Below are 12,229 nucleotides of genomic sequence, written 5' to 3'. Positions count from 1 at the left end.
TCAAAATTTAAATCAACCCTTTTGAAAATGTTTTTTAAATGATGGATTTTTAACCAGACTGTCTTAAGAAGATTAGGTTGTTTGAAAAGTCTTGTTTGGGATTTTATTGGCACAGATAAATTCAGGGTTAAACTCTTTCACTACAAGACAAGATTCTAATTATTTGTGTTTATTGGGTTTTTTTTATATACTGTAATAGGAAATTCTGTTTTCTATGAGATGCATATATGTGTGTGTGTGTGTCTATATATATATATATATATATATATATATATATATATATATATATTTATTGCTATAGAATTCTTTAGAATTAAAGGTCTGAAAGGAAACAAAACATAATTTATGTTCGTTATTTTGTTACCACTTAGCAACATAATGCAGCAAAATAAAGTTAGAATTTTTATTCTGTACATTGAAAGGACTGTACATGCCAATTTATAGGAATATAATCAAACTTGTTTCGTGTGATACATTTTGTGGTATTTTACATGATCACCTTTTCTGACTTCGATGTTTTTGGAGATTCTTGAAAGAGAAACATCTTTAGATTTAGAAAATGCATGTTTTATAATCTAAAATGTTTTTTAATTCTATTCAGTAATGGTCATATGTGAACCTTGAAAAAAGTAATTTCATCCTAGAAAAACACTAGAAATTTATCTTTATAAAGAGTGGTAATCAGATTATATAATTAGATCTGTGCAGTGCACACTCAAGGATTCAAGAATACTTTGTCAATGTTTTGGGATGAATTACCAATAAAGGTATTGGAAATTTGATCCCAGTTAGGACAATGCTGACTCCAACAAGTATACTGTCATCTTTAATTAAAGATTTTGGCTTGTTTTTGAGAAAGAATTTCCAGATGGGGGATTATATTTCCTTTCCAGAGAATAATTTTCCATCCAATGTGCTGTGATACAACAGTAGAGAATTGATAAAACACTGAATCCTTAACCTGGCTATCTCATTTCTCACTGGACAGTTTATCTGGTGAATTTTCATCCGACAATGACCTATTGCAGAAAAATGAGAATAATTTTACACTGAAGATACAAATAAAAACAGACTAATGATTTTTGTAGAAAGCATACATGTGAGATTTTGACTGCTGCAATCAGGTTAATTCCTGATGCAACTGGTGGCTTTTATACTGAACCAACACTGCCACCAACCCCATAATTTTACATTCATTTTAAACAGCAAAGGGCTCTTTTGAATATTTTCCTGTGACAAGGCAGCTAAAAGAATCAGTATTTACCTTATGCATGAATAAATTTCACTAGTACTATAACAAATTAGCATACTTTTCATCACCCGTCAACCATCTAGATTTTTAGATATTTACCTCTGTAGCAGACACATGTAAATACGTAAGCAAAGTCGGCTTTTCATTTGCAGCTCAAGTTACGCATTTGATCTCCAACGCTCGTCTAACTGTGACAGGCAGTCACAACAAGCCAACCCATTTCCAAGCCTGACTCAAAGTAAATCTAAACCACATTACAGATTTAGCTTCTGTGTGAATTTATCAATGCTAGGCTTGTGATAATAGGTTCATGCCTTCTACCATAAAAATTAGGGAGGTGTCAAAATACGAATCTATCCAGTGAGACCTCAGACCTCAAACCTTGGTATTTTTGAGAACCTATGGCAGATAATTTTGGAATGATTTCATTCGTGTTAGTTCATGGTATTTGGGTCTCTCTCACTCAATCATACACTACAAGACACCATACTTAAGGGATTACAAGCTGTGATAAGAGCTAACAATTTAATTACTATGGAATAGATGTGAAAGTTTCCCTTGATATTTTTCTTAGAAGATTTTTTTTTGGTTTGGAAATAGCAGTGATGATACAAGTTTTTCTAAGATGACAACAAGGTAAGTGGCTACTCACTGTTGACATGGTATTGTAGTATCTAGAATAGTTGTTTCACGTTTAAAATGGCACAAAATGTAATGCAGAGAGTTTATATATACACCATGCTAAAAAAAATGCCATTTTAAATGAACTTTATTCTTAGGGTGGAGCCTGCTATAAAGAATATTTTATTTTTAACATTTTAGCCTATAAATCACATGGTATTGACAGTGAATTATACCAGATATGGTATTGGCTAAGTCTGATGACAGTTTACTGTGAACCTTTATGAGATACAAACATGTCTTGTCAATTCAAGAATTGTTTTGTTAAGTTAATGATCATTATTTATATTCATTCATGCACAGACTTTAATTTTTAAAATCCTTTTATAACTGATCTTGTAAGATATTTAATAGCTTGTTTTGAGGGGGGAGGCATAACTTTCTTTTATTGTTCTTCAGATCCTGGGAGATGTCTGTAATGTGACGACTGAAGAGTTTGTCTCACTGAATTATATTGCCACTGCACTGAGCGCTGAGAAGATTGGTTGTCTCCCCCTTGATGTGGATGATATTGTTTCTGCCCTTGGACACTTTAGTACTTGGTCCAGTAGTCAGGTATACTGTCTGAACTTTAACTCTTTTCCTTCTGCTAACGCATATATGCAATGCTAAAAATAGCCTTGTAACCCCAGAGATGCATATACAAACTGCTATATGGCCCTACTGGCTCATACATGCATTTCTGGCCAAGGGTTGGGAAACCCCAGAGACTGATACAAACATTTCATATTAAAGTTTTGCATTGGATGAAATGACAAACATCCGGTCTTTTTAACAATATTTAGCCAATGATAATAGTCCTTACATAAAATGATAAATAAATGAATACACGGAATTTCCTTTGAAAACGAGGTAAATTGTCAAAGTGAAACAAAATGGCAACATTCATATATTCTGATGACAATTTCAACAAAAGTTTTGAAGGATTTGAAATTGATGACATTGCAACGATTAAAGATGAGTGTGAGATTTGGATTTTTAGTGTAGCTTTATCAATTTTTCAGTCATATTGTTATGATGTCTGCAGTGTGACAGTTTATAGTGATGTCTAGCACTGGGGCATCATGGCGCAGACAAGTAGCATGATGTCCCACCCAGTCACATTATCCCAACACCAGGCCTACCAGTCCTAGCACTGACCTCTTAATGCTGAGCGCCAAGTGAGGCAGCTGCTAGTACCATTTTTGTAAGTCGTTGGTATGACTCGGCTGGGGATCGAATCCATGACCTTCTGCTTCCGAGGCTGACGCTCTAACCACTAGGCCACCAAAGCGGTGATTAAAGACGAAGGATTGGACATAAGTATAAGTCATGTTTCAACACTTGACATTTCAGTTTTATCTGAATCTGAGGATGATATATGCAATGATCTTTTCTGATTGGAACACATGGGACCATAAGATGTGGATGACTTTACAGCAGATTCATGGCATTTCATTTAGATGAAAATGCAAGGGAGATTTTTTCCCAACGAAATATTCCAGTTGTGCAAAATAGTAGTGAGAAAAGTAGTCTAATCTACATTATAAACACAACAGATATCTTGAGGTATTTTTAACTCGTGAAGCTCTCACTCAGGCAGCCATTATGATACTCTGGGGTTCTTCATACAAACAGCTGCTAGAAGGCAGGCTGCTTATCAGGCTAGGTAGGCAGGTAAGTAAGTACTTGCAGATGGTAAAAAGTTCAATGAAGTTGTCTAATTTATGTTGCCAGAATACTGAGAGGATTGATTGTCTTCTCCTGCATGTTGATGATGTCTTGGCCTCAAATGGCACATTGGAAACTTGGTGCATTAGTCTGGTAAAGTGCAGAATAGTCAAGTAAACTGACTGCAATTTATCTGATGTTAAAAGATGGGAGGAACTTTTATTTCGTGTGGTCTTACTGAACATTCTTCCTTGATTTCTTCATACATTCTAATTAGAAGATTTCATAAAATTACACCTCATCCTTGGTTAGTGCCTGGAAATTTGAATCAACTACATAAAAAGCTTAACTAATAATAAAAATGGAGATTTTCCTAAATGTTGTTTTGAAACAACATTCTCATTAAGTTGTACATTACAATATTTTATCAAAGTTTTAATCCAAAGAAATTATCACTAAAACTGCTGGTAGCATCATATACATAAATAAATACCAATTAAATAGGTTTTGTCAAACTAACATTTGTGTTGTAGTTCAGTTCTTTTGAGTTTTTAGTGTGATATTCATAAATGCAATATCCCTTGTATTCAAACATGAAAACAAAATGAATTTATGATCACAGCTATGTCGCCAAGCATTGCTGTGAGAACCGTTTTAAGTGCCAACTTTGTTTTGATCTCCGACTTCTGGAAGGAAGTATTTGTCATATTATTACAATCCATTAAAATTAGACCTGCTTTCTATTGTCAAATTAATTATGTTTTTTGTATTAAATCGAAGAAAGAGAGTGGAATAAAAGAAAAGTTTAAGGCATGCAAATCCTACTTTTGTTAGAGCTAGCAGCCTCAGTCATGTGTCAGGTCAGCTCCTTACAGTTGATCAATTGAACACTACTAAATATTATTATGTAAATATTATTAAACAACCTTAAATTAGCTGCTTATTCACAAATGTAATCAAAGATAGCAAGGCGACAAAGCAAAATGAGTACTAAAAAGTTTCATTTCAAAGATACCGTTTACTTTGAAGAAATAAATGAGTTTCAGGATTTGTAGTAAACTTAAAAATTCTGAGGTAGCACTGAGATTTCCTCAAGCAAGAGAAGTTTCACTATTACTTGCAGTGAAATCATGGTATCAATGTTTTACTAACAGAACAATAATTTAAAAAGTCAAAATTTTGATTGTTATGGTTATTTTGCATAATGTCTAGTTTTTCGGTCTTCAACAACAAAATGCAGTGATAAAATACACAAATGTTTTTGCATACATGTGATGTTTGTTGAAACCTGTGGAAATAGTTGTTAATGATCCTTCAGAGGGTGATCTTGAAAATAAAGGTAATTGATGCAATAAAGGAAACAGCTTTATTAGAAATCTTGATTGACATTTGCTCATTTGTGAATATAAACCTAGAATTCAGTCATTAAATAGCACCATTAACTTACCCACCCTGCCCCACCCCACCCTCAAGATGGCATACATTTTTATTTGTTAATTGGATCTATTGGTAATTCACTCCCAGTGCATATAGTGCAGTCAATGCTTTATGACCCTGTTGTACACAACTTGTTAAGGGAAAGGTGTAATCTTCATTTTTTGCAAAATGTTTTTGCAATACAAATGTTTCTTCTTGAAATAAAAATTGGAATGTAGGAATTGATTCCCCCAGAAAAAGAAGAGATTAATACACGTTAATCATCTCTGCAAATGAACAAGCATTATTTAATCCAAATGACAGCTTCTGATTGGCTGAAGGTCAGTGATAATGTAATTGTAAGATGATGGATAACCTAATCAGAGCACAGTGAAATTAAAACAAACTCTTCTTATAGGCTAAATGCTGGTGATAATAGTAAAATTATGGATATTCTTACTGGTGTAGTTGTCATATTTATACCCCTCTGAAAGTTTCCGTGGGGAAGGAATTGGCAAGCTGATATTTCTCGGGAAAAGAATCGGCTAGCTAATTCTTTCCCTCTTGGAGATAAAAATAATTGACTTGGTGATTCTTCCCTCACCCAACCAAAACAACCCAAACCTCCAGCTAAAGAGTTGGCTCGGTGGTTCTTTCCCCTTCCTCCTCCAATTACACAGTTTATACATCAGAACAATTAATTGACAAAACAAAATTTATATTAAAAAAAAACAGATACTAACTTTTTTAAGAATTTTAATTTTATAACAAATTTCACCTGAAAATGAATATATTTGGTTTTAATATTTATATTACAATGTACCATATTAATAAAAAATGTATAAAATGAATGCTCTTTCTTCATTGAAGGGATTTATATGTTTTTATTATTTTGTTTAAATTTTATGTATAAACAGAATATAAAATGAGGCAATATAATTGTTTTTAGGTCTTATTTGATGAAATGATTGTCCCAATTTGTCTTTCTACTTAACATCATATATTGCTTTGGTCCTATGGGCTCAGTCATAACTGATCAAGGAAAGAATTTGATAAATTAAACTAGACTTGCCAAGTGGAAGTTTGATTGTAATTTCATGAACCCCCATAAGTGCCTTAGTGATCACATGAGATGACACTGGTCACATGTCTGGTCAGTCATTCATGAGAGCAAAGAAATAGAAGCCTCAATTTCTTATTGAGTGGGAGGTATTACGGGTGGGCATGTGATCACAAAGGCACTTATAGGGTTCATGAAATTACAATCAAACTTCGACTTGGAAAGTCGAGTTTAGTTTATCAGTTTCACTTCTCTCATAAGTGCCTTGTGATCCCATGAGATTTCAGAATGAGGCTTCCATTTACGTAAGAGATTAACAACAACTAAGACGGAAAAAAGAAGAAAACTTTTATATTTTGGTATTAAACCAGACAACCCAAATTTACAATGTACATTACATGACCATTATACAATTATGGATGCAGACAAGACCTTTGTACTGAATTCAGTCTGGTCTGTAACAGGCTTGTTATAGAATTTCCTGAAAGTACAGGCACTAGCCCAGCCAGCTGCCTTCAGGATTGTACCCAGTTGTACCCCTTTTTCACGGGCTGCAGAAACAGATGCAGTGCTTGTGCTATGAGCCTGGAAGACTGCAGTATCAATACCAGACTTTCTCATAATAGTCTTTGTCCAGTTTGATATTGTGCTTTTGACAACTTTTTTATGTGGAGATTGTGTGCCGATAAATAACTGTGTTTCAGAATTTCTCTAAAATTTGGTCCATTGCAAATAACACTGTAAACAAGACACAACACACAATTTTTTGTTATAGGGATAAGATTAAAAAACAAAAGGCTCTATGTGTTTACCTGGTTTAGATTGTTTTAGCAATGAAGGAATGTGTATTTGTACACTGTTAATTCCAAATTTAATGCTATTTGTCTGCATAAGGTGAAGCATCTGACACCTCTACCCTGTTAACAAAGCAAGCAGCATTACTAACTTCATATTAAGTTCCTGAAATGACAGTTGGTCACTGCCTTGTAAAGAGAGAAAATAGTTAAACACAAGTTGCACATCCCATACAAATGAGTACATTGGAAATGAAGGCTTTGCAATGAACTCCCCTCTCATAAATCTCTTAAGTAAAATATTCTTGCTTAGGTTGGATTTAGAAGTAAGACTAACTAATGATGAAAGTGCAGATCTAGCTGTATTTAGAAAAATATAACCTAAACCTCTATCTATTAGTTCTGTGAAAAACTCCATAACAATAGTCACAGGTGGGCAAGTGGATTAATCTGTCTGATTTGAAAATAACATCCAGTTTTGGAGATGACCTCAGTACTGTTTTTTAGTTGATGTTCTCCATGAATTGATGATGAGGCAGGCAGCCCTTTCTGATATTGATTTTTGATTGCTGTACAGATAAGTGAAAAACACGCATGTTCAATTTTCGGAGGGGGTGTCATCGTTGTGGATTGTGTGTCAAATGAAGAATGTCTTGTGGACATGGCAGTAGAAAACGAGGACCGACTACAGCATGCAGGAGACTCGGAAACCAGGGTTGCGTTGTCCATAGTGGTGCCACCAAAATAACATCTGCTTCATCTTGGGCCATTTTTTTGCAGCATATTAGACTGAAAGGTGGAAAGCAATAATGACGACTAATTCTATTTTAAAGAAATAGGATCAACTGCTATAGCTTTTGGGTCAGGTCTGTATGAAACATAATGCGGAAGTTGGTGATTTAGCCTGGAAGCAAATAAATCCACATCTATGTGTCCATACACTTTAATGATTGCATTGAATACTGTAGCAATTAACTTCCATTGAGAATCCTCATTTATGTTTCTAGACAATCTATCTGCATCACAATTTAGTGTTCCCGGCAAATGAGAAACACTTAACCAGATACCCCTAATTGAACACCACAATTTAGAAATGCGCCCCCCCCCCCCCCATTTTTTTCACATTTGAAACTGTATAACTGGAGTGCACATTAGATATCCACCAAGATATTCAGTCTGCTCTCTGCCGAAAGAGACCAATAAGCATCGAAATTACCTTTATGTATCTTTAAGTATTTATCTTTTTCATGTTCAATATCTTTATAATATAAAGGTGCATACTCCACAACTGGTTCGCAAGCAGCAAGCTTTCCCACAAGTTGAGCCGCTACATGAATAGTGATGTTATGTTTCCGCAGTATGTCAGAACACTGAGCAACGATACTGTCTGCTTTATCTTGGGGTAGTCTGACAGTCATTGTGACAGAGTCTAGCAAAAATCCAACAAATATTAATTTCTGGGTGGGTTCAAACACAGATTTTCTGGGGTGAACGGTTAAGCCCAATCCATCAAATGTACGAACTGTTTCCTTAACATTTTGCCTACACTGATCATAAAATTCCCCCAACAAACAACTATCATCAATGTATGCCACATTTGCGAACCCTTTTTGTCTCAATGATGCAAAAACTGGCTTCAGAAACATGTGGTGCAGATGCCAAACCATTTGGCAAACAGGTAAATTTATACATATTCCCAAACCACAGAAAATGCAAATACTTCGTATGTATCTGAGACACTACAGAATAGTAGGCATCCTGCAAATCAACAGATGCAAAGAAACAATTTGTTCTCATGGCAACTTTACGAATAATACCATTTGCAAGAAATTTTTTAATTTCAGCATTTATTTGTCTCTCTTCAGTTATTGAAACTTTAATTTGGTTTGGTATATATGTTTGCACAGGTTGCTGTTCAAACTCTATTTCATAGCCTGTCACAGTATTCAGAATCCAAGGATCAGAAGTAATCTTCTGCCATTCATCAAACTATGCTGAAATTTTCCAAGCAACAAAATTGTCAGGTCTATTGATCATACAAGAAACGTGTACTTACATGACTGCATGCTAATAGCCTGGGAAGATCTTATTGATACTTCCAATGTTTGAGATATCCAGTTCCTTTTTTCTGAACTTTTTTGAAACCCTGCCTCCAGCGATGATTTGGCTGCCCCTGATTATTCCGGTTCCGGAGGTGTCCAGCCCGTGAATACGATTGTCCTAAAAAAGGCACATTGCTTTTCAAATTTGATGCCACTTATCGTTTTGCTACTTCCTGTTGCTTTTTTCCCAGCAGCTGAGTTCCAGCCTTCTGGGATTCATTTAGCTTAGTTACCTGCCCATTCAGGTTATCTCCAGAAAGCCAGTCTGTGATGGGATTCAATGCAGCACAGATGGTCTGATACATATTGGTTAACTCATTTTTTTTTTTAGTTCTCTATGTTTAAAACTGAAATCGTTGAACAAAAAGGATGATATTTTAAAATTGTCCATGACAAAGACCCTAACTGAATCCAGCGGTAATTCTCGAAGATTGTTTCTATGATTTTTAAACAATTCCAGTGCCCTTTAGGTGGGGACCAACATTTGCCCTAACTGAGTTTGCAACTTTTGCAGTAACATATCAACACTCCTGGCCTGTTTTGACATTGCATTCCACACCTCATTGTTGACTCTGGGCACCTTTAAATTGTCACAATTTCCTGGTCTGGGATACTTTTCCAGCTATGGTTTAAACTTGTCGTGGGTTAACACTGAACATAGTCCTTTATTGAAGACTTCTGCTAATTTTTCATCCACATTTGGGCCAGCCTTTTGGTGTTCAAGTACAAAACTTTCCAACTCCGCAAACAAATCATCATCATCATTTTCACTGACCTCTTCAGAATCTATATCTGGCATAATTAACCCTGCAACATCCACATCCGAGTCGACGTCCCCGTTTTGTGCACATTGTCCAAATTTTTTTCAAATTGACCAGTGTGCCAATCCTGCAGAAACTGCAGTTGATGTGCTTGGCATTTGGGTTTTACTAGCAACACTCACCAAGATCTCTTCCATTTTTGTCATGTGCGCATGCATTTTGGACACAACATCCACGTTTTGTGTCCACAACTGACATTGCCTGGCCAATTCTTTATCCAGGGTAGCCATATTGATCGAGTGGAAATCACGTGACTTGCGCCCATAGCAGACAATGACATCATGTCTTCTTCTTGTAATGGTCGACCTAATGTATCTTTTCCCAGCTGCCCAACATGTGCCTCACTAGACCTCACATCTATGGAGGCAGTTGCTGATGGCAATTGCGCTTGTTTTCTGACCAAAACCATTCCAGAACCCGTACTTACATCATCTGTGACGTTTCCTTTGCGTTTTCGACAATTTTTTAGTATTTCACTCATTAATCCTGTCCCCTCTGGAATCTGTCTTGGGTGGTTCACACCCTCCATTTTCTTGAAATTGAAGTTCACTGAAAACTCGCAAAAATTGGGAACTATCTGCAACACTTTGCCTCTGCAAAGGTGCAACCCAGGTTGCGGAAATTAGTGTTTCATAATGCACAAAACCGATGACTGCAAAACGTTTTTTCTGAAATCGTAAATTACACTGCTAATTTTGGGTGTTTTCTTCTTTAATTTTCTCCCAAACTGAACACTTCCATGCAACTATTGTTCTGACCAGCCACGTGACCAGCGTCATCTCATGGGATCATGAGGCACTTATGGGGGAAGTGAAATTCAGAAAAGAAGCTCATAGATAACCTAACAAGAAAGTTGGATATAGATTACAGAATTTCCTCTGCAAACCATCCACAAACCAATGGGCAGAGAGAACATTTCAATAGGACCCTGAAAGAAATGCTTTCCAAGGTAACCAGTGACCAATCAACAAATTGGGATGTTTGGTTGCCTAGTACTATTTGCATACGGGACAAGTGTACAAGCATCTACCAAGGTCACACCTTTTGAGATTATGTATGGTAGGAAGGCTGGTATTGTTTCTGTACCAAGCAAAAGCAGAGATTACACTCTCATGGTGTTGTTGGTGAAGATTAACACAGGGAGTTGATAGCAGTGTAACAGAAAACATTATAAATGTACATCTGCCAGAAGCGAAATTTTGATAAAAAGAAATAAATCCTTGAAATTTTTTCAAAAGAACTTCTTGTTCTTATGAAGAATGCTAATAAAATGAGGAGATTTGGCTGCAAACTGGCACCACGATGGGTGGACCCTTACGTCATAAAAGATGTTCTTACAAGGGGCAGGGTAAGATGGCAGAATAAACGTAGTGGTAAGCTGCTATCATTTATCGTTGTAGCCATTTGTAACTTTATACATGGAGACCAGCTACAGTCCTGCCAACTCTTACAATTTTGCCACAGGTCTTACGAAAATTACCCTTAAAACATGGACCTAATGGCATGCAAGTTAAAAGTACGGAAAATGATCGTCCAAAAATCTGAATAATTGGTTCATCCTTGTTTGATTTGGATCCGGATTTCATATTAGAATTAGTGAAATTGATCAGAGAACCAGACTAACTTTGCTGCAGCACCCCAGATGCTTTAAACCGCACCTATTTGTTCATGCAAAGTGTCTGCATGATCATACTATTGATGATAGAATTTTTTTCAAATGGCAACCAGAAAGCGATGCATGTATAAGATGAAAGGAAAAATTAGCTTCTAGAAAAGCATTAATAATCAACACAGAAGAATAGAAAGGATTATTCAGATTGTTGTGAATAATAGCTGGAAAGGACACAATTACATTTATTGGACAGGACTTGCCAGTTTGAGCATGTCTCATGGCAGAAGATATGATTGCCGTTGTCATGTGAAATTAAAATATTTTTTTCAAGAATTACATCGAGTTGAGAGATAGCAACAAGCCCTTGAGTTGCATAGGGTTTGAAACTAAAGTTTGTACAACTGTACTATAGTGATAAATAAAGTCGACATGTTCTTTATATACTTTTCAGTTAAAAATCAACTGCCTTACTGAGACAGCCTCGTCAGGGTTGGCAGTTCTTTCAGTGCTTTCTTGGAATTGGTGGCCTATTTTGTGGTAGTTGCATTTGTCATAGCTGCTATGACAAATGCCACTACAACAAAATATGCCACCAATTCCAAGAAAGCACTGAAAGAACTACAGTAGTCCCTCTTTTATAAGGCCATCCCTATTGCAGCAGGGAAGTGGCCTTATAATGTGGGTGGCTTTCTAGAGGGGGATGACAAATGCGAATAGTAAATACATAAGAAGAAAGTCACAAGCACATTTAACGCTAAAACATTTAATATTTTCATTTAAAAATCTCATGCATGTTGTAAAACAAACTGTTTCATCATTTTCAAAAGAATATTATGAATAA

The 12,229-nt window shown here is 35.8% G+C and overlaps 1 protein-coding gene and 1 pseudogene across 1 annotated transcript in view; one reads left to right on the top strand and one right to left on the bottom strand.

The window, feature by feature from the left end:
• LOC149803159 (uncharacterized) overlaps window positions 1–12,229 on the top strand; it is a 255,820-nt gene that overhangs the window by 155,845 nt on the left and 87,746 nt on the right. The window contains exon 22 of the mRNA XM_089952783.1: window positions 2,333–2,488. Within this exon, the coding sequence (XP_089808909.1) occupies window positions 2,333–2,488 (156 nt within the window). The remainder of the gene's footprint in view (window positions 1–2,332; window positions 2,489–12,229) is intronic.
• On the bottom strand, window positions 6,465–9,754 carry LOC149803161 (uncharacterized; annotated as a pseudogene).

This window comes from Sinohyriopsis cumingii, chromosome 3 (assembly GCF_028554795.1).
Source record: "Sinohyriopsis cumingii isolate HCF-2022 chromosome 3, ASM2855479v2, whole genome shotgun sequence".
Lineage (NCBI taxonomy): Eukaryota > Metazoa > Mollusca > Bivalvia > Unionida > Unionidae > Sinohyriopsis > Sinohyriopsis cumingii.
Note: the sequence above shows the minus strand (reverse complement) of the source record. Positions and strands in the feature narration are given on the sequence as shown.